The sequence below is a fragment of the Poecilia mexicana genome, unplaced genomic scaffold (genome assembly GCF_051168715.1).
Source record: "Poecilia mexicana isolate PSO_F unplaced genomic scaffold, ASM5116871v1 scaffold_17, whole genome shotgun sequence".
Lineage (NCBI taxonomy): Eukaryota > Metazoa > Chordata > Actinopteri > Cyprinodontiformes > Poeciliidae > Poecilia > Poecilia mexicana.
The window spans coordinates 18222098-18245945 of record NW_028263386.1 but is presented as its reverse complement, the minus strand read 5'-3'; the positions used below and the strand labels follow the sequence as shown (position 1 = coordinate 18245945).

Genomic DNA, 23848 nt, shown 5'->3' with positions numbered 1-23848 from the left:
AACAAAATCACACAAAAATCATCAATGGAAATCAAATTTATTAACCAATGGAGGCCTGGATTTGGAGCCACACACAAAATTAAAGTGAAATGTTCCCTTTATTTTTTTTGAGCAGTATATATATATATATATATATATATATATATATATATATATATATATATATATATATATATATATATATATATATATATATATATATATATATTATTTTATATTTTTTTTTGCCAAGATTTAGTAGTTTTAGTGGTGAATTTGACTTTGCATATATATAAAAAGGTTTAATTACAAGATACACCATGAAAAATGCTTAAAAATAAATAAAAAACATATATTATTTTTATGACACAGGGCTAAAAACTCTTCAAAAAAACTAAATAATGTATGAATTTCTGTGGCTGCAATCCGATGGTTTAAACCACGTGTCAAACTCAAGGTGGCCCACCATGTCACTCTTTAACCCTAACCCTAAATACATATGACCCCTCATTAAAGCAGATATTAAACCCTTTTTTTTCCATTAAGCAATATCTATGTATTGAAAATGTTTTTTTATTGGTCTGATGCAATATTAGATATAATAAAATGTCGTGTTTTCAATAATATTATGTGACTATCTTCTATTTTTGATTGCTTTTTGTCACAGTTCATGTTTCATAAAAAATAAACTTTTGTATATCAGAAGACGATAGCTGGGTAAACGTAAATGAAGTTCTCAAATGATAATTTATTTATAACTGGAAAACAAGTTATGGAAACCAAGGTGTGCCTATGTTAAAACGAAAATTTAATGTATTTAATTAGATGGGAAAACTGAGATTGACTCATTTATTTTACCTTTACTTATAAAAGCTGAGATTCTTACTCTCATTTCCAGAGGGAAATTGTAACACATACAAATACACAGCTGACAAAATGACTCCAGTGAGTTGATGAGCAGCACTTAAACACTTTCAGAAATCATTCGCGCTTTATGTGATCCACTCCAGAAAAGGAAGTGGGAAAACTTTGTCACATCTGACATATTTCACTGTGTTTCATCAAACATCCGCAATCTTACAGCTCCAGACCAATCACAATGTTCCAGCAATATATCTCTCATTCATTAGTGCACGAGGTTTCACGCTGCTCTCCTCCCACAGGCACACAGGATTCTGCCGGAGCATTAGGGTCGTGACAGAAGCTGTGAACAGCTACCCCGAAAGTGCTGCTTTGTGACACGCTGAAAGGACGAATGGCCTCAGATGAATAGATGGTAATTAATACATATCGTACCCATGAGACTCGAGTACAAGAACAGAGCAAATTACTCTGTCAATAAAATGGCCCAAAGACACAATGAGAGAGAGAGAGGAGGAGATGTGCACTGGGCTGCCAAAGGGGCCCGTAACGCAGTCATGCGTCCCTGGACAAACACTTTTAATGGAGGAAGTGTCCTAAAGCAGCCTTGAAAAGTCCATTATGGGAGAATATTTATGAAGGAAGTGAAGAATAGCTAAAACAAAGATTTTTTACATTAACAGCCCAGAATAAAAGCCACACATAACTGTGGATAACAGACTCCGGAACAAAGAGACGATGTTTCAGACCTGAGCGTTTATGATCGAACAATATGGACTGGATTTTAGTCCCTGCAATGACAAAAAAAAAAAAAAAAGACTGCTCTTTCTTCAGTTCTCAGTTCACACGTCATCCCTCAATGTCTTGTGTGCTTTTTATTTAGCGACGATGAAAAAGGCTCGGAGATATTTTGGAAGGAAAAGATCAATGAGTGGAGGCACATGCCCCGCACGAGGGAAAATCTTTCATCTTGTTCTCTGAAATCATCCATCCACTACAACGCACGTCCCGGCCTTCCTCTGGCTCTTTTCCCAGATTATCTCTCGGGATGTTTTACCTCTCCTCTCCTGTGATAAAAATGTGACAGGCAGAGTATCGCGTTGTTTAGACAGTTGAACATATATCTGCCTGGGGGCGCGGCTTGAGCAGCAGAAGGGTCCATCCCTCTCCGCCACCAGGACCCCGCGCGCTTACATGTCGTGGTCTCTTGGAGATCAAAGTTTCAACGAGCCGCCTGAAGACATACCGAGTATGTGGGAAACAAACGAGTCCCACAGCAGCTCCGGCAGAACGTGAAGCCTTTGGTCTGAAGATGCGAAGAGAAAGGTAAGCAGCAAAGAGACGATGACTTTATGAGCCCTGGTGGATCTGGTGTCACTTCTCCTCAGATGCTAGTTTTACGCTGTCAGCACAACGGTGAAGGAGGATGTTAAACACACACCGGCTGATGCTGATGTTGGAGAAGGGGGCGGGGGGAAGGTCATCCTGTGAGGCTGTCTGGCAGATGAGAGCTGCTGCTGGTTGGGTCCTGTTGACTCACAATGGTTGACAACTGCAGGTTTCAGGAAACAGTCTTGAGTCGTCCTTCGTGCTTCTAAAGAGTCAGCTTTCTGGTAATCTTTTCCAGTGATCTTGAGTCAATAGATCTGTAGGTTTTCTGAAAGTTCTCAAAAGTTTTGCAAAATGGACATTTCATGGGTTTGAGTAAACATTAGTGCTTAAATCTTTCTTGTTTTGAATATACGTTTTTCCAACTGTTGTCCACTCAAAATGGATAACTGTGTGTGGCCCAGAAAAAGAAAGGACTGATGCATTTAGAAACCAATGGCTACAATGTCTTTTAATAGTGTATTTTATTGAGCTTTTATGTCGTAGACTAGAAATGCTGCAAATAAATATCTGAAAAATATGAGAGACTTTTATATCAATGTCACTGTGTCAATACTTTGAAGTCTTTTTAAATGTGTCTCTACTTCCTTGATATTTTTGTCTGATCAGGATCAAGGTGAAACTCCACCCCAGCTTCGAGTCTTTTCCAGCCACTGCAACTGGTTTCCTTCCAGTATCACCTTGTCTTCACCTGCAGCCATTTCCCACCAAGTCTAAGCAGCTTCCCTGCTGAAGAATATCATCTCCACAACATAAGACTGCCACCACAGTTTTACCATTGAAAATTTCCACATAGCATTGACCATGTTGGCAAGTCAAGAACAATTCAATCATACTCTTCCACATTTTTTGGTTCCCCTAGAAGGTTTCTAGCAAATGGTATACGTTTTTCATCCATTTTTAAAAAAATGTTTTTTATGTTGCCACTATTTGATAAAGGTCAGATGTGCGAGGGGAGAAAAGCTGCTACTGTGCTATGAAATTGAATTTACCCCCTGGCAGACTCTTTAAGATAATGTTGAAGTTTCTCCCAACAAACCCGACCAGCAGTATTCGCATAGATTGGCTGTTTATTCTGCTTACCAAATGCACTTCATATCTTATGACCTCATTTGTGTTCAACCTGACATTTTGCTCAAGATTCAGAAATTAGTTGAGATAAGGACAATGTTTTTGGCAGAACTACTTGCTCTCCAGGGAAATCTCTTTACTGTGTGAAGTAAACACAACTATTAATCAAACTGCTGCTTTGGAGATTACTTCCCCCACATAACTTATATGACAACATGAAATAAACCAAAGGATCTCAAAGAGCAACACTTCATGCCCCAACCTTAATAAATTTAGGAACGGATATGAAACAATACCACATCAATTACTTCTGTCAGTCTTGAACTGATAACAAAGGAGTTTCTATGACTCTGAGAGTCCAGAGTCATAGAAACCACAGTGAGGGTCATCAACGTCCAAAAATGGAGAAAGCATGAAAAAATTGCTACTTTTTTTCATGCTGTGGCTATTTAATATAAAAACAACTTATACAAAATGATCAGAAGCCTAAAAGGGACCAAAGAGCAACTGGCAAGACATCAAGCTGGAAATAGGTTAATAAGAGGATCTGACAAATGACTGGAAACTGGGCTGGAGTGAAAGTTAGTGACCAGATTTACAGAGTAGTACTAGAATATATTCATAATGTGGGATTTTTTTCTCCACCTATAACACATTTATTTAAATTAGGTTTCTTTTAGGTATAGCTTCTTTAAAAGTGAGATTATGGTGCTGCCATGAAATCTGAATGGTTCTGAATGTTTGTAACCAAGTAAGCCAAAACAAGAGATCGCTTTAGTCACAACTCTCCAAACAGATAAGCAAAAAAAAAAAAAAAAAGATAATCTCATTGACTAGGATTGTCTTTTACAATCAAATAGTAATCCAAACACAAAACCAAACAGTTAATTTTGATAAGAACTATTTATGTCTTGTCTAATATTTTATGGGGAGGGGAGGGACTGAGCTGCTTGCTGGACAATCAGGCTGTCCTCTTTTGCGGAAGGACAAAAAAAAGGACACAAAATGGGACAGAAAGCTTCGTCGGGTCTCTCTGGTGCCTCAATCTGGAACTTAGGTTTTTGCCGTGAGCGATGTTTGCTCACTTTATGTGCTGAGGTGTTTGCACAAGGGGCTGTTATTCACCTCAAACCGTTCTTTAAAACCCCAAAGAGTCACTTTAACCTTCTTAGTTTTTATCTCAAAAAGTGCTTGGAACACGAGCACAAAGTTAAAATGAGTTGATAGTAAGAAGCAAAGTCATGAATTATTGTTCACAAGCTTGTTATGGCTTTTTCAACCAATCCTGACTGTGTAAATAGAAGAATATTGACTTAATTTGTTTTTCGAAGACATTTTGTTCAAAAGGCTTATTCAGCTGATTATGAGTCTCTACCAAAGTGTTGCCTTTTCCACCAGTGTTAAGTAAAACTACTGATTCCACAGAGGATCCACTCTTACAATCAGTCGATCCTCCCAAACCTTTTAGGTCTAAAAAGAACAGAGGGTTGAGTGCGGGCAGAAGACGACAAAAACAACATGAAACGTAACTGATATTACTGATGAGTTTGGAGTAGAAACTCTTCAATTTAGGCTGCTCTAGTTTTGTAATTAATTTGAATTAACGTTTACAAGAGGGATGTATATCCAAGCAGGCCACAGGCTGGGTGAGTACAACCACCAAACTGACCTTATGCTGACTAAAAAGCCAGACATCACACTACAGAAGACAGAGTACCGTAGGGCAGCTGTTCAGCCATATGTCCCCGATTTGGGCATTTCTCTGCCATCTTTTGACCAGTTTACACATATCAAAGGTTGCAAAGCTAGTGTCCAATTGGGATTACAGACGGATAAAGAAAAGTGTGATTCATCTGGAACTGGACACCAGCAGATGCATGAGTCACTAACATATATCGCCACAAGCCTGTTTACCAACACTTCCACTGCACTCCCGCATACAGGGGGCCCGAAACCACCTAACCCTGATAAAACCCGGTCATTGCTACATCTGGTCATAGAGCTCGGTGCTAGCTGCCTGCTATCCTTTTCCCTCAAACAATTACAAAACACGGCAGTTTGCAAAAAATGAAAGAAATAGGGAGATGAACCAAAGCTGCAATAGAAACATAATTCATTGAATCACAGCGGTCTCAAGATAAACTATAGAAACTGTTACGGTTTTTCAGAAGACGGGAGTTAATTTGTTGACTTTTTTTCCCTTCTTCTTCAGCGACATGAGCTGTAAACTTGCAAAACCAAAGTGACCTTCCGAGAGCTTCCAAGAACGGTGGCGCTCTCTGCTGGTGAATACCCCACATGACAGCCAGACAATTTCCTAGACCAGAGAAGTGGAGAAGTCTGCATGTGGATCGTTTCCCAGCACATGGTGGCTGGTGTGCCTTTAAACGTAAAGGCAGGAGTTTATAAGTTCCTCTTTGTGTTTTTATGTAATATCTGATTAGAATAATCACAACATAATAACACTAATGATGCAACGGATGCCTATTTTGTTCAGTGATTTTATATCACCTAACGCACATATGTCAGAGTCAAGGCCCGCGGGCCACATCCGGCCCGCGAGAAGGTTTTTTGCGGCCCCTGGGATGATCTTGATTTATTATTAGAACCGGCCCGCAGACCGCAGCAAGCCGGCACCCCGTCTGAAAAAAAATATCTTCCTTATTTGAACTGTAAGCAGTTCTTTAAATGTTCTGTGAGATTATGTACTTACCCATGTATCCATAACAACCGGAACTTTCAATATCCACCAAGTTATTGCCGAAATATACCGTCTATTAAACGAGTGCCCCCCGGATTAATTACATTCTCTGCAGCTGCAGCTGCGAAGTTACCGTATTAACCCGATACTTGCTGGAAAGTGCAACGTCTCCCCTTTCAGAAACCGTTGGAATTTTTCCACTTAGCGCTACGTGTGGTGGAATTACGGTACTGCAAATTTAGATGTGTCGCCGGCGACACATCTAAATTTGCAGTACCGTAATTCGCCGGCGACACATCTAAATGCCTTGACTCTGACATATGTGGATTAATAGATTTTTGCACTTTATTTTATTGTATTTCAATCCAATTATATTTTAAAAATATTTCAGTTGTGTCTGTTGAAAATTAAAGATTACTGACAGAGCCATAAGAAAATATTGCTTTATTTATCTGATCATATTGGAATATATTTGTTAGGTTTTCAGTAGGTTCAATTAGGTTCACTAGACTATATGAGTCATTTAAAAAAATTTCAATGAACATTCGATCAGTCCGGCCCTCGGCTTGTAGCTAAATTTTTTATTTGGCCCTCCGTCCATTTGACTTTGACACCCCTGACCTAACTGAAAACAATGTGATTTTTTATCGTCCATAAAAATGTGAAAGCATGGTTGGAAAAATTGTGGAGAAAGTGTGGAAGGTTATTAATGTATTTTACAGTTCTGGCTGAGTATAAAGCAAAAATAAACAAAGGAATTTTGAAAACTCTGTTTTGTATGTTTTCATCCTCCTGTTCTTCATTCTGTTCGCTTTGCCTTCTCTCATCTTACTAATTGTTTGTTGTTGCTGTTGCTTTTTTCAGGTTTTATTCATAACAGCTGTCCACAATAAAAAAAAATCTGACATAATTTCATATTTTTAACTTCACTGTGCTGCAAAATCTGATTATTTCAGTCCAGAACCGCATGAAATTCTGATATAAATTGGGATTAAGAACAATAATTGCTTAATGTCTTTTGAGTATATATTTTAACATTGCTGTAAATGGGTTGTCATTTTTTAAGGGTCAAGTAGGTTTAAAGGCACTTGAACTACATTTCATGTAGATCCAGGATCAAAATTGGTATTATAAGGGTTAGTGATTCCTGTCCTAACAACATTGTAAGATTACAAAAATCCTTAGAGTAAAAGCTAAAATGTCAATAATAACTACTTATGTGAGCAAAGGTCTGGCTGCTAAGTAAAACTGTCTCTACATACCTTCTCTTGGCAGGTTATATTTGTCTTTATTCTTACTTTTCAGCATAATATCTAACAGCTGAAAGAGGCATGGTAATTTCAAGCTTGTCTCAGTCAACACGTTTTGTTTTTTTCATCCTCCTGCACCTGTGCTTGGCTGTCAGACAGCCCAAAGACTCTGTGGAGGAACAACAGCCCCATGACAAAAGGTTTCCTGACTCCGGACAAGGAACACTGCATGTCAAGGCAGGTAGGTCCTTATTTCTGCCTGAGGATTTTCACCAAATGGATTTAATAGCATTCAATTGTTACATCCAACATATTCTTTTCATGTATTTTTATATTGTCAATCCATCTGTCTTTCCGGGTGGCCCTGCTCCATCTATTTATAGGCCTACAAGGACATTAGCTCGGTGTTCGTGTAGAAATGTCATGTAAGACAGGAGGGCCTTACAGAAGGTCAAGATAAAGGAATCGGTTTTGTCCATAAAGGGGAGAAATTAATCTTTTTCTTTTGACGGTCTGTGCAGCCATGCTGAATACTGATTTATTCTGACGTTTTGTGTGTGTGTGTGTGTGTGTGGGGGGGGGGGGGGTGTGTGTGTGTGTGTGTGTGTGGGTAAAAGTAAGTAAAGTGAAATAAATAACCTCAACACTTGGAATATTCAAATGTTGTTTTAAGCAGCTCTCAAATCAGAAGCACTAAGAAAAAAAAAATATCATGTGCTAAACTGGTGTCTGATTACAACCTTATGTAACGTGCATGCCTGAAGTTTCAGACGTAGTTTAAATAAAAGAATAATAATATTTTCTGCTGCTTCTGTCTTCCTATCTCTCTATCTTTTTTCAGAGGAGGAATGGAGGAAAGCTACGAGACATTCGAGGAGGAGTTATGGCCACCGAGGGCAGACGCTCCTCCACAGAGACCTGTTCGGCAGATCCGCAGAGCGAGTGGCGGCACGTACAAAAAGCACACACACCGACTCACTGATGGCTGCATGCTCAGCTGGGTTCAAAATAACGGCAGTCCATTGTCACTGAGATCAAGCACCATTTCAGATTACCCTTATATCCCGTTGAATCATATTATAAAATAAGAGAAAACGTAAAGAAGAAAATTCACAACTTGTCCTTTTTGATAAAAAGGTTTACAAAAGACGACAAAGGCTGCGACCTCAGTTTCACACATCGTTGCCGAGAAGAACCATACAGAAATGAGACATGCTTTTTTTTTAGTTGTTTTATTGTATAATACTTCAGTGGGTTTGTTATTTTTATTTCAGAAATGTACACTGCAAGAAAAATCAGAGAGGTGAGTTTGGGAACAACCGACAGTTACAAAAGTGGTTCATACTGAGATCCTTTATTGCCAAGTTGTTCCCCGACAGGAAGTGCCTCCTGTGTCTCTGCAACCAAGATCGGAACCTAAGTTGTTACCCAAAGAACCCAGCTCCACCAAACCTAGTGAGTAACCTACATACTTCCTCTTAAACTCCTTAATCTTTTTAAGTTCAATATTTAAAAGCGTTTTCTTTACATCTTCCAGCATTCTCGCATAAAACCCTGTCGATCCAGAACCCGACCCAGCCACAGACTCCCTGGGAAAACGTCACCCTCAACCGTTGTCTTTTTGTAGCCATCGGCATCCTGGTGCTCACCTCAGGCTTCCAGAAGCTTCACGGCAAGTAGACTAAACTATAAATACATAAAAATATGCTTCTGATCAAAATATGAAATCTGGGGAGTTCAGACTATCTGCTTTTCATGCTGTTGGACTTTAACCTGGTTTTAAGTTGAGGTTCAGGGACATGAGATGAACAAAACTGAGCAGACAATTTTCAGAAAAACACATCTGAATTGTTCATCAGTTTTAAGACCAAGGCCAAAAAACAAACAAAAAAAACAACAAAACAAAACGAAACTCAAAGTGCAGAATTGAGTGACCCTGATGTTCTTGTTCATCACTTCGAAAAGTAGTTAGAACTATGCAAATGTTCACAGTTGACTTGAAGCCCAGTTGATCAACTAAAGGAAAAAGCTACCAGATCACAATGGTATATCCTATAAGTGGACAGGTGTCCACTTATAGGACACCTGTCCAGTGGGATCTTCTGGTGTTTCCATTGACATTGGAATCCGTCATGACTCTTGTTTTTATCTTCTGGTGTCAGAAAATGACATTTTCTTCCACCTTTGAACATCCCACCTTTGGTACTGCTTTGCAGTGTCCAAAAAGAAAAGAAAGAAGGAGACGAGGCCTTAAAGACGTTCTCTTGCTGCCCTTCTCACACAGATAGAGTCTTTTGACTTGCTGGCTGTAGTCGGCATCAAGGATTTGCTGGTGTCATCGCAGGCAGCTCATCAGCACAGATGTGAACTTTTTTTCAGAAAATAACACGAAAGCCATATAAAGCACTTTGATTAGCTGATGGGCAGTTTAAGTGTTTTCAGTAATTTGCCAACTCCGCCTCTTGCAGCAGGATGGAAAATGATCCCTGGTTTCGAGATGTTGAGCAGAAGTGTACAGAAATGACTGAGTTGTTGTAAAATAAAGTATTTCAAAATCCCACAGAAACTTTACGTGGCCAGGGAACAATAGAGGAAGAAGAGGAAGCTGGACTAACAATGAGGCGATCAGAGTTGTTACGTCGCAGAGGCCGTCTGCCCGAGGTAAAGCTGGTCTCCTGTTGCAGGTGTTTTAGAATTAAACATCGAGCGTTTCATCACCATGACTTTGATAAGCCCATCTAAGCTAGACACATTTCATTTCCTTAAAGCCAGAGACGTCTCTATGGGAAGTCATGTTTTGGTGGCTGCCAGACCTCGACGATGAAGACGAAGACGAGGAGGACGACGACGAAGAGATCAAAAGAAGAAAATCAAAGAGGGGAGTAACGAGACGAACATCAAGAGGTCTCAGGAACAGGCCGCTGCCGGAGAAAAAACTCTTAAAGCAAAGAGACGGGAAATTAAAGGACAGGAGGGCCAGGAAAGCCAGGGCAAACAAAATCAAAGACAAGAGAGGGAGAGCCAGGAAAGAGGACCCTGAAGAGGCAGCAGACAAAGAGGATGAAAGAGGAGACAAATGCAAAAAAGAATAAGCGGCAAGATGGGAAATAAAACAAAGAAAAAACAGACAGAATTTTTATTCTGCTCTCACTACACATCAAATGGAGTCTCAAATGTTTGCCTAATCAAGTGGCAGAAAAGTTTTAAAGCTCAGTGGTGCTTCCGTGGAAAGTTGCTTTAACGCGTCAAGCTAAAAATGAAAGCAAAATATGTTCCATGCTTCCTTATTGGAGAAAACATTTAAAATATTCTGCTCTGAATCGACTGCTGGTTGAGATATCTGTACGTTTAAGGTGAAACCTCAAAAGGTTCATTTATTTTACTACCTTAAAACTTTAAAGCTGAAACTCATGCAGATACATCACAAAGTCTGGTGTGTTTTAATAGTTTATCTCTGTTGATCCACAGCTACTGAAACCCCAAAATTCAGTCTCTCGGAAAATGTTATTATTACAGAAGACCATTAAAATAAGGGATTTTTACGCCGGATGTTAAACCCTATTGGAACTGAGAAGTCAAGAAAGGGAACTGCTGAAGAAAGCTGGATGTTCACTTCACATACAAGACTGATCATGGATAGTTTAGTGGAAGAAAAAAAGTAGGTTTGAACAGATGTCCAAGTAACACCTGATGTTATCCTTTTCTAAAGTTAAACATCAGTGAAGCTTTCTAATTTCATAGCATTTCATGCTGGAGTTTGCTGTCAAGTTTTTAGGTAAAGTCTATTATATTTGCCAACAGGAGAAGAGTAACCGTCCACATGTCCAAAACAATCAATACCTGCTTTTCTCAGAATATATGGAGTATATATAGAGGGGGAAAGGAAACATACAGAGACTGCTCGTAAAGACATGCGAGCTTCCTTAACACCTCAGCAGAACCACAGGCTGACCTCCATGTCAAACTGCATTGATGCAGAAACTCAAGCAAAAGGAACCCAAACCAACAACTGACAGCAAATACAATAAGAGCACATAGTTTTCAATGAGCTAACAGTTCTGTAGGAAAAATAAACAAACTTTAATGGTTCTGTGTAATTTTTAAAGGTTCAGGTGAACATAAACAGTCAAAATGTATCACTGTGAAATTAATTACTGTTGGAATTGAATTTAAAAAGTAGTTTAAGAAGCGAGGGTGGAGAAAAAATCCTAAGGTTTGACGTATTGAAACAAACCTGAAAATTGTGTGAAGATTCAATCTGAAGCTTTATCCTTGTAGATAAATTTGACTTCAAACAGGTCAGCACAGTAACATCTTCACCGTCACAACGGACACAGACAAAATGATATTTTTTCTTGGTATTTATTTAGAAAAACTGTTTGTCAAAAAAGTTTTCAGCTCACATTATGTACTGATTTTAGTAGGGGGAAAAAAACAAAACAAAACAAAAAAAAAACATGTTGGAGAAGTGACCGAACATATTTTATCCCGAAAATTATAAGTCCAGGAATGATAATTAAAAAAAAAAAAACTATGACAAAACCAATTATAGTAAATTAATTCATTCCGAGGCCTTCCGGAGGCGGCGGCCTCATGGGCATGGGGGGCATGGGCATCTGTGGGGGCATCTGTGGGGCGCCAGGAGCCCCGGGTGGGAGAGGAGGGACCGACATCCCTCCTGGAGGAGGAGGGGGCAGCGAATCACTGGGCAGCCGAGATCCTGGCCCGGTCATGAGTGGAGGTGGGTGCTTCATGCCGGGAGGAGGAACTGGACCGCCGGGCTGGGAAATAGCTTTCTCCATTTTGAAGTGGAACTGCAGGAAAAACTGCACACAAGAAAAAAAAAAACCTGGTGTCAAAACATGCAGTCATATTCAATAAATTAAAATTTACGTCCCAATGAGACTTCTTTGTCAGATTGAAAATACCTTTTGACAATAACCTGCAAACAGGCATTAAACATACTTTTCACCAAGTCAACATTTAACTTTTGTTTTTGAAAATAGTTTTTTTTTATTTTTATTGGTTTGCTCAGATGTTGTATTTTTAAATGCCCCGTGTTCATTTGCTGCAAGTGGAAAATGATCATAATTAACAGAAATAAAGACTTTCGAAAGTCCATCTGAGTGTAATTAATTTATAGAATGTGTTTCACTTGGTGATCAATAATATTCCAATTTATTCTGCAGTTCCTTCGGTTTATGTAAACTCCCATAATAGGATGCGCATTAGTACCTGTTTAGTTTCTTTGTTCCAGTGGGTCCAGAAGCGATTTTCTGCTTTATCTATTTCCCTGCTGGGAACCTGAAAGAGCAAACACATTACGTTGGTGCCTTCAGCACATTGACATAATTCCTGCACATCTATTCGTAACCGACTTCCATACTTTGAAAATCCAATTTTTCACAGTTTGCGTTCCACTTTTTGCACATTTTATCAAAGTATGAATACCAAAACTTCACCATGAACAGAACTGGAACATTTCTGTCGAGGTGCAGCTTTAAATACAGAATGTCAGCGTAAATGAAGGAAGACCTTGTCTGCTGAATGAAGGAAGGTGTAGTCAATTACGTACTTGCAGAAACTTAGTGTAACGATTACACAAAGTGAATGAGCAGCTCACCTTGAAGGCGATAGTTTCATAAGGTTCGGCAGCAAACAGCAGGTACTGCCAGCGGCGATCGGGGGGCTCGATGCGCTGCTCATAGGCAGACATGAAACGATGCCTTGGTCCGATTCCTTCCGCAATCTCAGGATAGTCGATCTGATCGAGATGGATACGAAACATTAGCCGACATCTGGAGCAGAAAGCAGCTTTTTTAATTTAATTAGTAGCAGATGAGTCCCAATTATTGTAAAAAAAAAAAAAAACCCGAGAAGAGGAGGTTAGTTTTTTTTAACATACACATGAAAAAGGAGCTATAATAAAGGCAGACTTAGCATTTCATTTTCTCTGTTAGGCACACACCAATATGAGATTCCCACAGCATAATAGAGTAAAAACAACACAGTGTATTCACACAGACTTAAAACATGATGCATATGCTTTTATTAAAAACAGAAAAACAGTTTTAGTAAAACAAAAATAGAAAGTACTGATTATAATAACCCAGATTATGCACCGTAAACTTAATCATGTTCAAATAAACCTTCTTACTGTGCAGAATATTAGATATTTCTGCTGCGTCTCCTAGTTACTAATAAGATTATTTGCTTCATTAGCGTTTGCAGTCGTTTATTTTACAGAGATGTAAAAACAACAATTGTGATAAGTGATACTGCTTTAGCTTTGCATGACTGATTGATTTTTTTTAAAGGCTGGAAATATCTCCAGTCAAACTTATCTTTTTTTGAAAGAAAGGTCAAACCTGTAATAGCCTTCTTCCAGCCAGCTGAATGGCAGTGCACAGAACAAGGTGGGGAAGATGAAATCCCTCATTATTTTATACTCCATATAGTAGGAAATAATCTAATACTTCCTCTTGCATCTTATTAGAAGAAAACCTTTTTTGTGTTGTTGTTTTTTTTGGAGTTTTGAAACCAAAACTATTTAAATCCTACATATTCCTTGAGGAGTTTTCCCCAAAAACAAACTGATTTTGGTTTTCATATCAGGTTCTAACCTGGAACAATAACGACTGCTGACCGGTCTCTGGATCCCTCTGCTTGGTCACTAAGAAGAATAAAGACACAATGCACTTAGAAACCACTACCTTAGCAAAAATATGAGAGGACCACAATAAACCTGATTTGATTATTGCACAGCCAGCCTACCCTTGTATCCTGGTCGACCAATTTTGACAAACTTCTTGACCTCAACCTTTACTTTGGCTGGAGCTGGTTGAGCAGGAGCTTCTTTTGCCTCTTTGGCTGCTCTCCGTGCTCTGAGACACAAAGTATCAAACCGTCAGAAGGGCGAGGGTTTAACAAGTGACACAGCATCGTATTGCTGCCTGAGCCACAGAAATAATAAAGCAGGTGCCACCGCAACACAAACTTAATTATAAACATAGTTACAGTTATAAACAGGTAAATGTGAAATATAAACATATATATTTCTAAACAAGAAAAATAATGATGCATTTGGAAAAGCAAGAGTGAGATTCACTTACAAGTTAGTCTGATGCTTCTTTCCTTGTGTGTGAGCCAAGTAGCTGCCCTGTAACACACCGGAGAAACTTTTAAGTTGTCTTTAAAAAAACAAAAGTGTACAAACATATGGAAGCGTAACCGTAAATCTAAAGCCAGTTGATCACTTGCATTCTCACCTCATTGTTGTGAAGCGTCAGACAAAGTTTGCACTCGTATGAGCCTAAATGATTCTTCATAAAGTAGGGGTCTTTGTTGATGTCGATTGTCTCCAGAGCCAGCTGGCGTAAGCGCTCGCGCCTGTCACGGTTACTCTCGGAGGCAGAGGCCACCCCGCCGCTGCCGGTTTTCCCTCCGGCTCGATGCTGGAAATCCATGTTTCCGAGTGGATGGACTCAACCACTTGAGCAGAATCTGTCCAGTTAAAACTAGACTTAGAGCAAATTCCTGTGTGAAAACGTGATAATAAAAAGCTTATGACGGACCATTTTACTTATATGACAATCAATAGAAATGCAGAGGAAACTATTACCTGGAAACCAGAATCTGGTCATTTTTTACTATGATTTACTGTTTTATCCATCTAAAGAGTCGAAATGAAAGCATCTAACAACTAAAAACAAATCAGAGCTTTTTTCAGATTTTTTTTTAAAACAATGTTTTAGGAGAAAAAAAGTGTGCATTACATTTTGGTTTGGGACCATTATTCTACCTGGAGAGAAAATCAGAAGTGTTGTAATTCTTTTAGCATGGGTAAAGTATGAAAAAAAATACCTTGCATTTATAGCTTTTCAGTGAAACACCAGTATCACTGAAAATTATTTAGCCTGAAACATTTCGCTGTTTTTGAGGAATTATAATTTTATTTTACAAAGTATATGTTATTGTTGAAACTGTAACATTTCCAATATACCCCGGAGGAAGGTATGTTATTATCATCGAGTCTGCAGCTCAGTTTAACCACAAAGCTTATTTTTGAAGTTTTGACCCAACAGAACTGTGCTTGATTTATCTTGCAAGAATGCATTTCTTCTCTTTTTTTTATTTAACCTTTCTGTTAAAAATCAGCTTAAGTAAAACACAACATATAAAATAAGTACTTTAAGTAGGTTCGCTACAAACTAATGTATTAATGTGACAGGGTTTCCGTTCACGTGCTTTATAAACCATATTTTCTTTTATCCAATTTGACCAATATAATTTATAACACATGAATCATAATTTACTACTCCACAAACGACCAAAAGTTTCAAAATCAAACAATCCATTTAAAACGCACTTAGCTCTATGTTAGCTTAGATTACATTGTAAGCATGCTAGTACAAATCTAGCGATGTTAGCATATAGAAGCAGATTTCTCCCAGTTTCTCCCTCACTAATCATAAAACAAAGCATACGTGTATATATAATTATGTACAGGTACGCACAGAGTAAAATATCGTCGATATGTAACAATGAAACTACGTTTTCCAAAGCACTTACCGACTCAAACGAAAGAAGAACGCAGAAGCAGTTAGCTTTCTTTCTACAGTTTTTTTTATTTTATTTAGCAATTTATGAGCTGAATACTGCCACCTACTGCCTGGGAGTCCAGGCCTAAAGTTAACATCTCTTCTCTTCTCTTCTCTTCTCTTCTCTTCTCTTCTCTTCTCTTCTCTTCTCTTCTCTTCTCTTCTCTTCTCTTCTCTTCTCTTCTCTTCTCTTCTCTTCTCTTCTCTTCTCTTCTCTTCTCTTCTCTTCTCTACTCTAAATCTATTTAAGCTTGCAGCAAATTTCTGAAAATAATGATGGTCTTCTGTGGTCCATACCAATTACTTTTACTCAAAGTGATTTTCTATGAGTGTCTTTAGATAGTTACTCATTGCTGGGGTAAGTTTTACATATACACATAAAAACTATATATCTGCTGTTTTGCATTTGTCTTTAGTCAATTAACACATTGAATAAGAAATTCAATGAGTTAATTTTCTAATTGTTTTCACATGTTTTTTTGTTTTAATTATGAATATGTGCTTTGTTACATTTAAATGATTATAGCATTAATTTTTACTTCTAATTTACCTTAACTTCGGCAAAACAACATATTTGAAAGCTTATTTATTGATAACATTTTGATATTCGATAGGGTCAGCAAACTTTTCAATACAAAGAGCTGCTTTCCCCCTGACTGCTATAAAATACAATTTGTCTAGCCTCAAAAATTTGAAACTTTATAAACAAAAATACAATGTTTTATCTTGAAAACTAATAACATTTAACTCGTTTTTCTATTTTCAGACATTAGAAAAAAAATATTAAATTTTTACAACTGAAATAAATATTTTTAGTGGAATGACATTAGCTGAGTGAATTCTTCACATAAATATGGGAACTGGAGAAAAATAGATATAAAAATATGTCATAGTTTCAAGTTAAGAAAAAAAAACCCAACAACATTAAATTACTTTTAAAACCTCTTTATTGTGTGATTTGATTTTTTAGAGCCACATGGGGTTCTGGATAGACGGGCACGTCACCTGACATTCCAGCCCACTAGATGGCGGTAATGGCCGTTCTGGATGCTTGACAACCTTCGCAAATCTTATCAGGGAGGCACAGAGTAGCGAGTTTATCCGGTGTGTAGCAGAAGGAGAAGTGTGGACACGGATGTTCAACAACCTCACCGCAGAGATGAGCGGACTGCCACGGTCACAGTGCGAGGACATCAGATAAAGGAGATAGGGAACTCGGCTTGAGAAACACCAACATCGCTCCGGCATATTTATCGTTTGAGAACTTCTTTGAAATGTTTTTACTGAGTAAAGCGAGCCACTCGTAGCCAAAGAAAACCCCTCCGCCTTCTTCAGTGACCGAGATGCGTTTCAACGAGAAGGAGCTGGTATGTTTGAGCCGCCAACCCTCAGAGATGGCAGCAGAGCTGGGAATGCGAGGTCCCAAGAAAGGAGACGGTAAAATACGACCCATTTCCTTCTGACTACAATATCCGTTCATCTCTAGAGTATTCTGTTACAGCAACTAATGTTTGCGTCATTTATTTATTAGCTGTGCTAACATCCGTTAAGTGTACAGTTCAGAAGGGTGTGTTATCTGTGTATCTTTCACGTACAGTTGTCAAGAGGAGGCTGGTGAAACTGGTAGTTAACTTTCTGTTTTACTTCCGGATTGATGAAGAGGAGGTCAGTTTGAGTCTCTGCTTCCTCTTTTGCTATACACAACAATTATTGCATCTGTTTTAGTAGATGAGTTGGCTCATTTCCATGTAAATGTTTACTTTACAGCCAATCGGGGCTCTGCTGTTGGAGCAGTGTCGTGTAGAGAGAGAGGACAGTCAGACTTTCTCTATTGGTGAGCCACTGACCCTCAGCAACAGATATTTATGTACACCACATACAAATAAATCACATTTTTATTCTCACCGCCTGCCATTACATTGGACAGAGCCGTTTTTTTCTTTCATCAACTTTCTTCCTAGTAAGAAAAACTTTGGTGTTTTGATACCAGTAACAATCTCATTCCTATTTCTGCTAAGAGGTGCATCCATGTAGGAGCAAAGTCCAACGATCGTGACTGTTTTACAGTTTCAATTCGAGTGTTTTACTAACTTGATGTGTGTTTCTCTCCCAGCATTTCTAGATGAAGCGGAGAGGAAATATCTGTTTGAGTGCGACTCAGAGGAGCAATGTAAGGAGTGGACAGACTCTATTATCAAAGCCAGGTAAGACCGACTGGCTTTCTTTCTTTTAACACAAACGGTGCTTAGCATAAATATGGGGTGATCTTATCATAACCTCAATTAACCTCTACAGTAGTCATAAAATCAATGACAAATTGATGTGTGCATCACCGTCTTGCATATTTTTAATTTCTTATTTCTGTGAGAAACGGTGGCATTAATGTCAACCATATCATTCTTAATGGCGTCTCTTTGGAAGTGCGTCTCCTTTTGCTACTGCTTGAAGGCAGTGTTCCTTTTGTTCAGTGGGAAAAGCAGTTGTTTTAATCTTACTTCATCAGTTTCTTTGTCTTGTTTACTTTTGTGGTTTTAAATATGTTATAGTTATAGAGCTATATTTCTGCTTGGTCAGCCACGTGTTGCTGTTTTAGAGTGCTACAATTTTGTAATTACAAGAGAAATATTTCTGCAGAGGGAAAAGGATAGTCTTGTTTGCTTAGTTTGCATCCCAAACTAATGTGGCTTTAATTATTATTTATTTACATTTTTTATGTTTTGTTTATCCTGAACTTTCCAAAACACGTTTATAGACTTCATAAAAGGTTAATTTCCCAACATTAACTGGTTTATTAGTTGGGTTACCTGCTTAACTAGAAAGAGTATAGTCTCCTACTTAGGAGATGTGATTCTTGTAGCTTTCCAACTGCAGTGTAAAAAAATACCGCAACCTCATGAGTTTTTCCTTTTAAAGCTATAAAAAAAAATTTACCAGCGACAATCCCATGACTAGTTGACTGCTATAAAATTAACTACAGGCCTAAAATGCTCAATTATTTTTTTGTCATTTCTTGCAGCTACGAATTCATGAGGAGGAATCTTATATTCTATCGAACGGAAATCCACAGGCTCACTGGAAAGGTGAGATTTGCAGCAACACGGATTAAGCCTCTTTCCTGGTGGCGACCTTTGAACAGTGTAAAATACTGTCACTGAAATAACTATCTACTGTCAGCTTGGTTTTTTCTTCCTTTTATTTTTCCTCTTTCTTTTTTCTGTTCTTTTGAACTGATCTTGTTCTTTTTGCTTCCTTTCCTACTTTTTTTTCTTAATCACATTCTCTTTCTCCACTCTTTTTCTCCTCATTCTTCCCTTTATCCTCATTTTTCTTTTTGTTTGTCTTTTTTTTTGTCTTGTTCTTTTTCTTCTTGTTGTTCTACTATGTTATGTTGGCACTACAAACCTAAGAAAGACATTTCCTGGTTAAATAGAATAATCCACAGGCCTTTACTGACTTTTTAAAGAAAGGTTCCTTAAAACTTTGAAGGCAGTGATGATGAAAATCTTTGGAGCAGTACATACTGTAGCTAAAGTCCTCCTCATTTACTTGTAATTGATTTGTCTCTGAAGTTGAAGCATGGAGTAACTTAGCCCTACCTTTAGAGGGCTACATTTGTTTGGTGATGACTGCTATTAGCCAAGCAGTGCACTCTGTTTCTCTTCATTTTTTTTTTTATGGGTTCAGAGACATAAGGAACATATTCACACGTAGAGATTTTTACAGCCACTATTTTGACCGCAAACTGTTAGAAGTGCTTATTTTATCAGCAAACTACAGTTAAATATAGTGGGGAAGACACTTTATCTGTAAGTTATTCTCATCTTTGTTGCTTCAATTGATAGTCTGTTTAAAAATATTTAATTTCACTCTAATAAAAATGAATTGCCGCTTCTGGTCTATATTCACTGTCTGCTTTCTGCGCAGGATCCATTGGAGCAGTACGGTATATCTGATGAAACCCGCTTCCAGGTCAACAGTGGGTCGCAGCTGATGGCCAGAGATACCTCCTCCCTGTAGACCAGGAAGCTGTGCTCGGATTATTTTGTTTAGTTTGCCATTCCATCATTCGCTTTTCTTCAAAACAGCGATTCTGTCCTCCAATCTCCTCCATCTGCATTGGTCTGTTCTGTTGGATTGTCAGACTCCTTGTTTTTAATCATTTTTCTGTATATATATATATTTTTTTTAAGAAATATTGTACTTTTCAGAGAATGTGTTGCTAAGAGAAAGATTGTTTTTGAGTGGGGTTCCTGCATTCATTTTGTGAGCAATCATTTCTAATGAAGCCTAATTCAGAATACATGTGATATAAACCCAACCAAATTTAGAAGCAGCCCACAATTGACTGTTATTATAATTGTAAAAACTTTGCTAGATAACTGTTCTGACTTGACTTTCATTAGGCTCTTAATCTACAGAGCTAAACACCACCCCCATTTCTCATTTTAGCAGTTTTGAGTGTTTCTTCAGTTTATATCACATTTACATTTTGTTTTTGCACATATCACTGGAAATGTAGTTTATTTTTATTTTTTTTTTAGAATTACAGTCATTTACTTGAACCTAATCTAAGTTTTTCTACAACTGTGAATCAGATTAATTTAGCTAAGCTATTGGACCATTTAGAAAACAACATTCTTGACATTAATCCTGAAATATAATGTCACAATTTACAAAGTCAGAGCAAATTATAGTTGGGAATTTTGCTGTCTGGTTATAATTTTCCCACTGGGTTTTGCAGTTTCACACAAATTATAATGCTGTTTGTCAAGAGTTCTAGGACTTGTCATTGAATGTATGTTATTTTTAATCTTTTGCACATATTATTTCTTTTAGTACTTATTTTCAGTACACTTGTTTCACTGGCATTTCTTTTTATACCAATAAAGCAGTTAGAAAGAGATTCATGCAGTCCTCTTTGAAAGAAAATATTCTCTAACTGAATTATTATGCATGGATATAATCTTTTTGTGCCATCAGTCAACCTACTTACCGCAAGTGGAGACATGGTTAAACTCTTAAACTGGATGACCTGAGAAGTCCAGCGGCTGCTTAAAGAAAGGAACGCTGCTTTCAAGTCCGGGAATAAGAACCTCTACTAACATTTGAAGAACAACAACAGGCAGGCTTGGTTGGGAATCCAGCACGTCACCAACTACAGAATGGAGCAGCCAAAGGTGACATCTCACTTGCGGAGAAGTTGAACCACTTCTTCGCTCGTTTTGACTCGGGGCCTTCAATGGCAACTGTCTTGAATCAAGAACTGCAACTAAGCACCTCCATCTTCCAGGTGGAGGAATTAAATTAAAAGTGAGACGCTCGGTACAGTCCGTCAACCCCAGAAAGGCAGTGGGACCTGATGGTGTTCCCGGACCTGTGCTGAGGAACTGTGCAGAGCAGCTGGCTGGGGTCTTTACAAAAATCTTTAATCAGTCCCTGTCTCAAGCCAGAATCCCACCCTGCCTGAAATCCTCCAAAAGCATTGCCTGAAATCAATTCAGGCAATGATGGCCTGAAATCATTGTTGCCATTCCTAAAAAATGACCCATCACCTGCCTGAATGACTACTGACCAGTGGCTCTCACCCCATTGCTGATGAAATGTTTTGAAAGACTGGTTCAGAGTCATATTCATTCATTCATTCCTCACGCCTTCGACACACGCCAGTTTGCTTACAGAGCTAACAGGTCAACTGAAGATGCTGTTGCCACTGTCCTGCATGATGTCCCACCTGGAGCATTGAGATAGCTACGCACGCATCTTCTTCATTGATTTCAGCTTGGCATTTAACACCATCCCCCCTGACAGATTAGTGGGTAAACTGGCAGACCTGGGAATCCCCGCTTCCACCTGTTGCTGGATTAAGGACTTCCTGACGAATCGCAAACAAAGAGTCAGAATGGACCCCCATACCTCTTCATCCATCAACATCAGTACTGGCTCTCCTCAAGGCTCTGCGCTGAACTCTCTGCTCTTTACGCTGTACACACACGATTGTGTTTCAGTTCTTCAAAGTACCACCCTCATTAAATTTGCAGATGATACAACTGTAGTGGGCCTCATCTCAGGGGGCAATGAGTCTGCCTACAGGAACAAGGTGGAGCGACTGACAGCACGGTGCACAGACAGTAACTTCATCCGAAACACAACCAAGACCAAGAAGATCATAGTGGATTTTAGGAGAAGGAAAAGAGGCGTTGATCCACTAAACATCTGCAGAGAGCCTGTGGAGAGGGTGTCAAACTTGCGTTTCCTGGGAGTTCACATCATGGATAACCTGGCCTGGGATGTAAACACAGCAGAGAAGGCCCAGCAGAGACTCTATTTCCTGAGAGTCCTGAGGAGGAACAATATTTCTCAAAAACTGCTGGTGTCCTTCTATCGATGTTCTATTGAAACCATCATCTGCTATTGTCTCTGTTTGGTTCCCCAGCTGCACAGCAGCACAGAGGAAGACTCTCCAGAGAATCGTAAAATCTGCTCAGAAGACCATCGGCTGCTCTCTGCCTTCTCTCGAGGATCTCCACAGGTCCCGCTGCCTCAGGAAAGCCAAGAATATTTTAAAAGACTCCTCACACCCTCACACAAGATCAAGAAGACAAAAAAGACCTCCATCACCTCCAGGGGACAACTGTTGGTCTCCTGTTGGGCATTTGGACTGAAAACTGTGTGAGAGCTTTGACAACCTCCGCTGGTCTGCTGTCCAGTATCAGCATAGAGGAAGAAAAGCTAAACATGCTTCGGAGCTGTGAGAGAAGAAGACTCTGAACTGTTGAAGCTTGTTTCATCTGTGGACAACATGGACATTTCCTGAGGGACGATCTGGACAACCCAAAGATCCAACGCCAGAACCAGTTGGACCCCCAGGAAGCCAGAGGAGAGAGACGGGGGAGGATTTGGCTGCAGCAACGCCGAGACCGAGTGGGGGAGAGGGGCGTAAAGGAAGGAACAACCTGAATCCACATCAACCACTGTGAAGGACGACCTGTCTCTAATGTCCATCTAAATCATGACTTTAAATCTGAAACAGCAACAGAGTGAGCAGCAAAACTTCACTACCAAGAATCAAGTACTCCAGCATTTGACACCAAAGAGGTCAATGTCCAGAGGAACAGCGAGTTTAGATGTTTCTGAAAGACTCTCCACTCAAAGAACTATTGCTGGTCCACTGGCGAGTGACGGAAGCGCAGAGTGAAGATTTACACTGTTCTGTTATCCTTAAATATGCATTTAAAAGAGAAAATCAACGTCAGAAATTACTTGGTTTTTCATATGTTTAATTTTGACCAAAGAGGAAGAAATCAGATGTTGCCTGGTTGTTTATAACTTTGGTTTATTAAGAATCAAAGAGGATGAAGATCACTTTGAAATTGTTTTGTTTTATTTTGAAGTGGGCGCATTAGAATCAGATGGGGCAACATGAAAATTTTACTTGTTGATTATAATATAACGTGGGTCATATTAAAATCAAAGAGGATGAGATTATATTAAATTTTAATTCTATTTTCATAAGAGGATGACTTAATATCACCTAAACTTTAAATTTAAATTTAGGATTTAAAATTTGTGTAAAACCTAAATTTTCATTAACATAAGGAACATAAAATGAAATTATTCATAATTATCGTGTTAGAGATGTCTAAGGATTGAAATGCATGCAAGGACATGTGGGATTAAAATAATTACTTATTTAAGCAATTAGAAATATTCCTTAGAAAATGGTTTGGTATCCTCTGGTACTTTACTTCCAAATACATTATTTCTATTTCCTCCTTTTAAAGTTTTGTGAAAGATGACAAAACATATAGAAGATCGTCTCCCTGGCAAGGAAAGGTTGCAGGGTAAATTTTCTTACCTAACAGAAGTGAAACAATAAAGGGATGAATGCTGGTAGGTTTATCGTATCCTGCGTATATGCTTTTGTTTCATCATACAGAATAATGTTTCAATGACTGAATAAATATGTAATGTCTTAAAATGTATGGGATAATATTTTC

At 38.6% G+C, this 23848-nt stretch overlaps 3 protein-coding genes across 3 annotated transcripts; 2 read left to right on the top strand and 1 right to left on the bottom strand.

The window, feature by feature from the left end:
- The first annotated feature begins 7476 nt into the window (after positions 1-7476).
- LOC106923035 (uncharacterized) lies at positions 7477-12372 on the top strand. The gene is given in 8 exon segments (XM_088014743.1): positions 7477-7492; positions 8093-8199; positions 8526-8554; positions 8631-8706; positions 8789-8923; positions 9815-9912; positions 10020-10316; positions 10318-12372. Coding segments are annotated over 7 exon segments (780 nt in total). The 5' UTR covers positions 7477-7492; positions 8093-8099; the 3' UTR covers positions 10363-12372.
- Positions 11598-15927, bottom strand: sf3a2 (splicing factor 3a, subunit 2). The gene is made up of 8 exons (XM_014995865.2): positions 15823-15927; positions 14520-14787; positions 14364-14410; positions 14026-14135; positions 13875-13924; positions 12875-13015; positions 12487-12555; positions 11598-12077 (listed from the first exon to the last, which is right to left on the bottom strand). Exons 2-8 carry the CDS (start codon positions 14715-14717, stop codon positions 11808-11810), a joined length of 885 nt encoding a protein of 294 aa, XP_014851351.1. The 5' UTR covers positions 14718-14787; positions 15823-15927; the 3' UTR covers positions 11598-11807.
- Positions 15928-16927: 1000 nt separating this feature from the next.
- Positions 16928-20754, top strand: plekhj1 (pleckstrin homology domain containing J1). Its single transcript, XM_014995864.2, has 6 exons — positions 16928-17288; positions 17449-17516; positions 17619-17685; positions 17965-18055; positions 18868-18931; positions 19776-20754. Exons 1-6 carry the CDS (start codon positions 17195-17197, stop codon positions 19866-19868), a joined length of 477 nt encoding a protein of 158 aa, XP_014851350.1. The 5' UTR covers positions 16928-17194; the 3' UTR covers positions 19869-20754.
- Positions 20755-23848: the final 3094 nt, after the last annotated feature.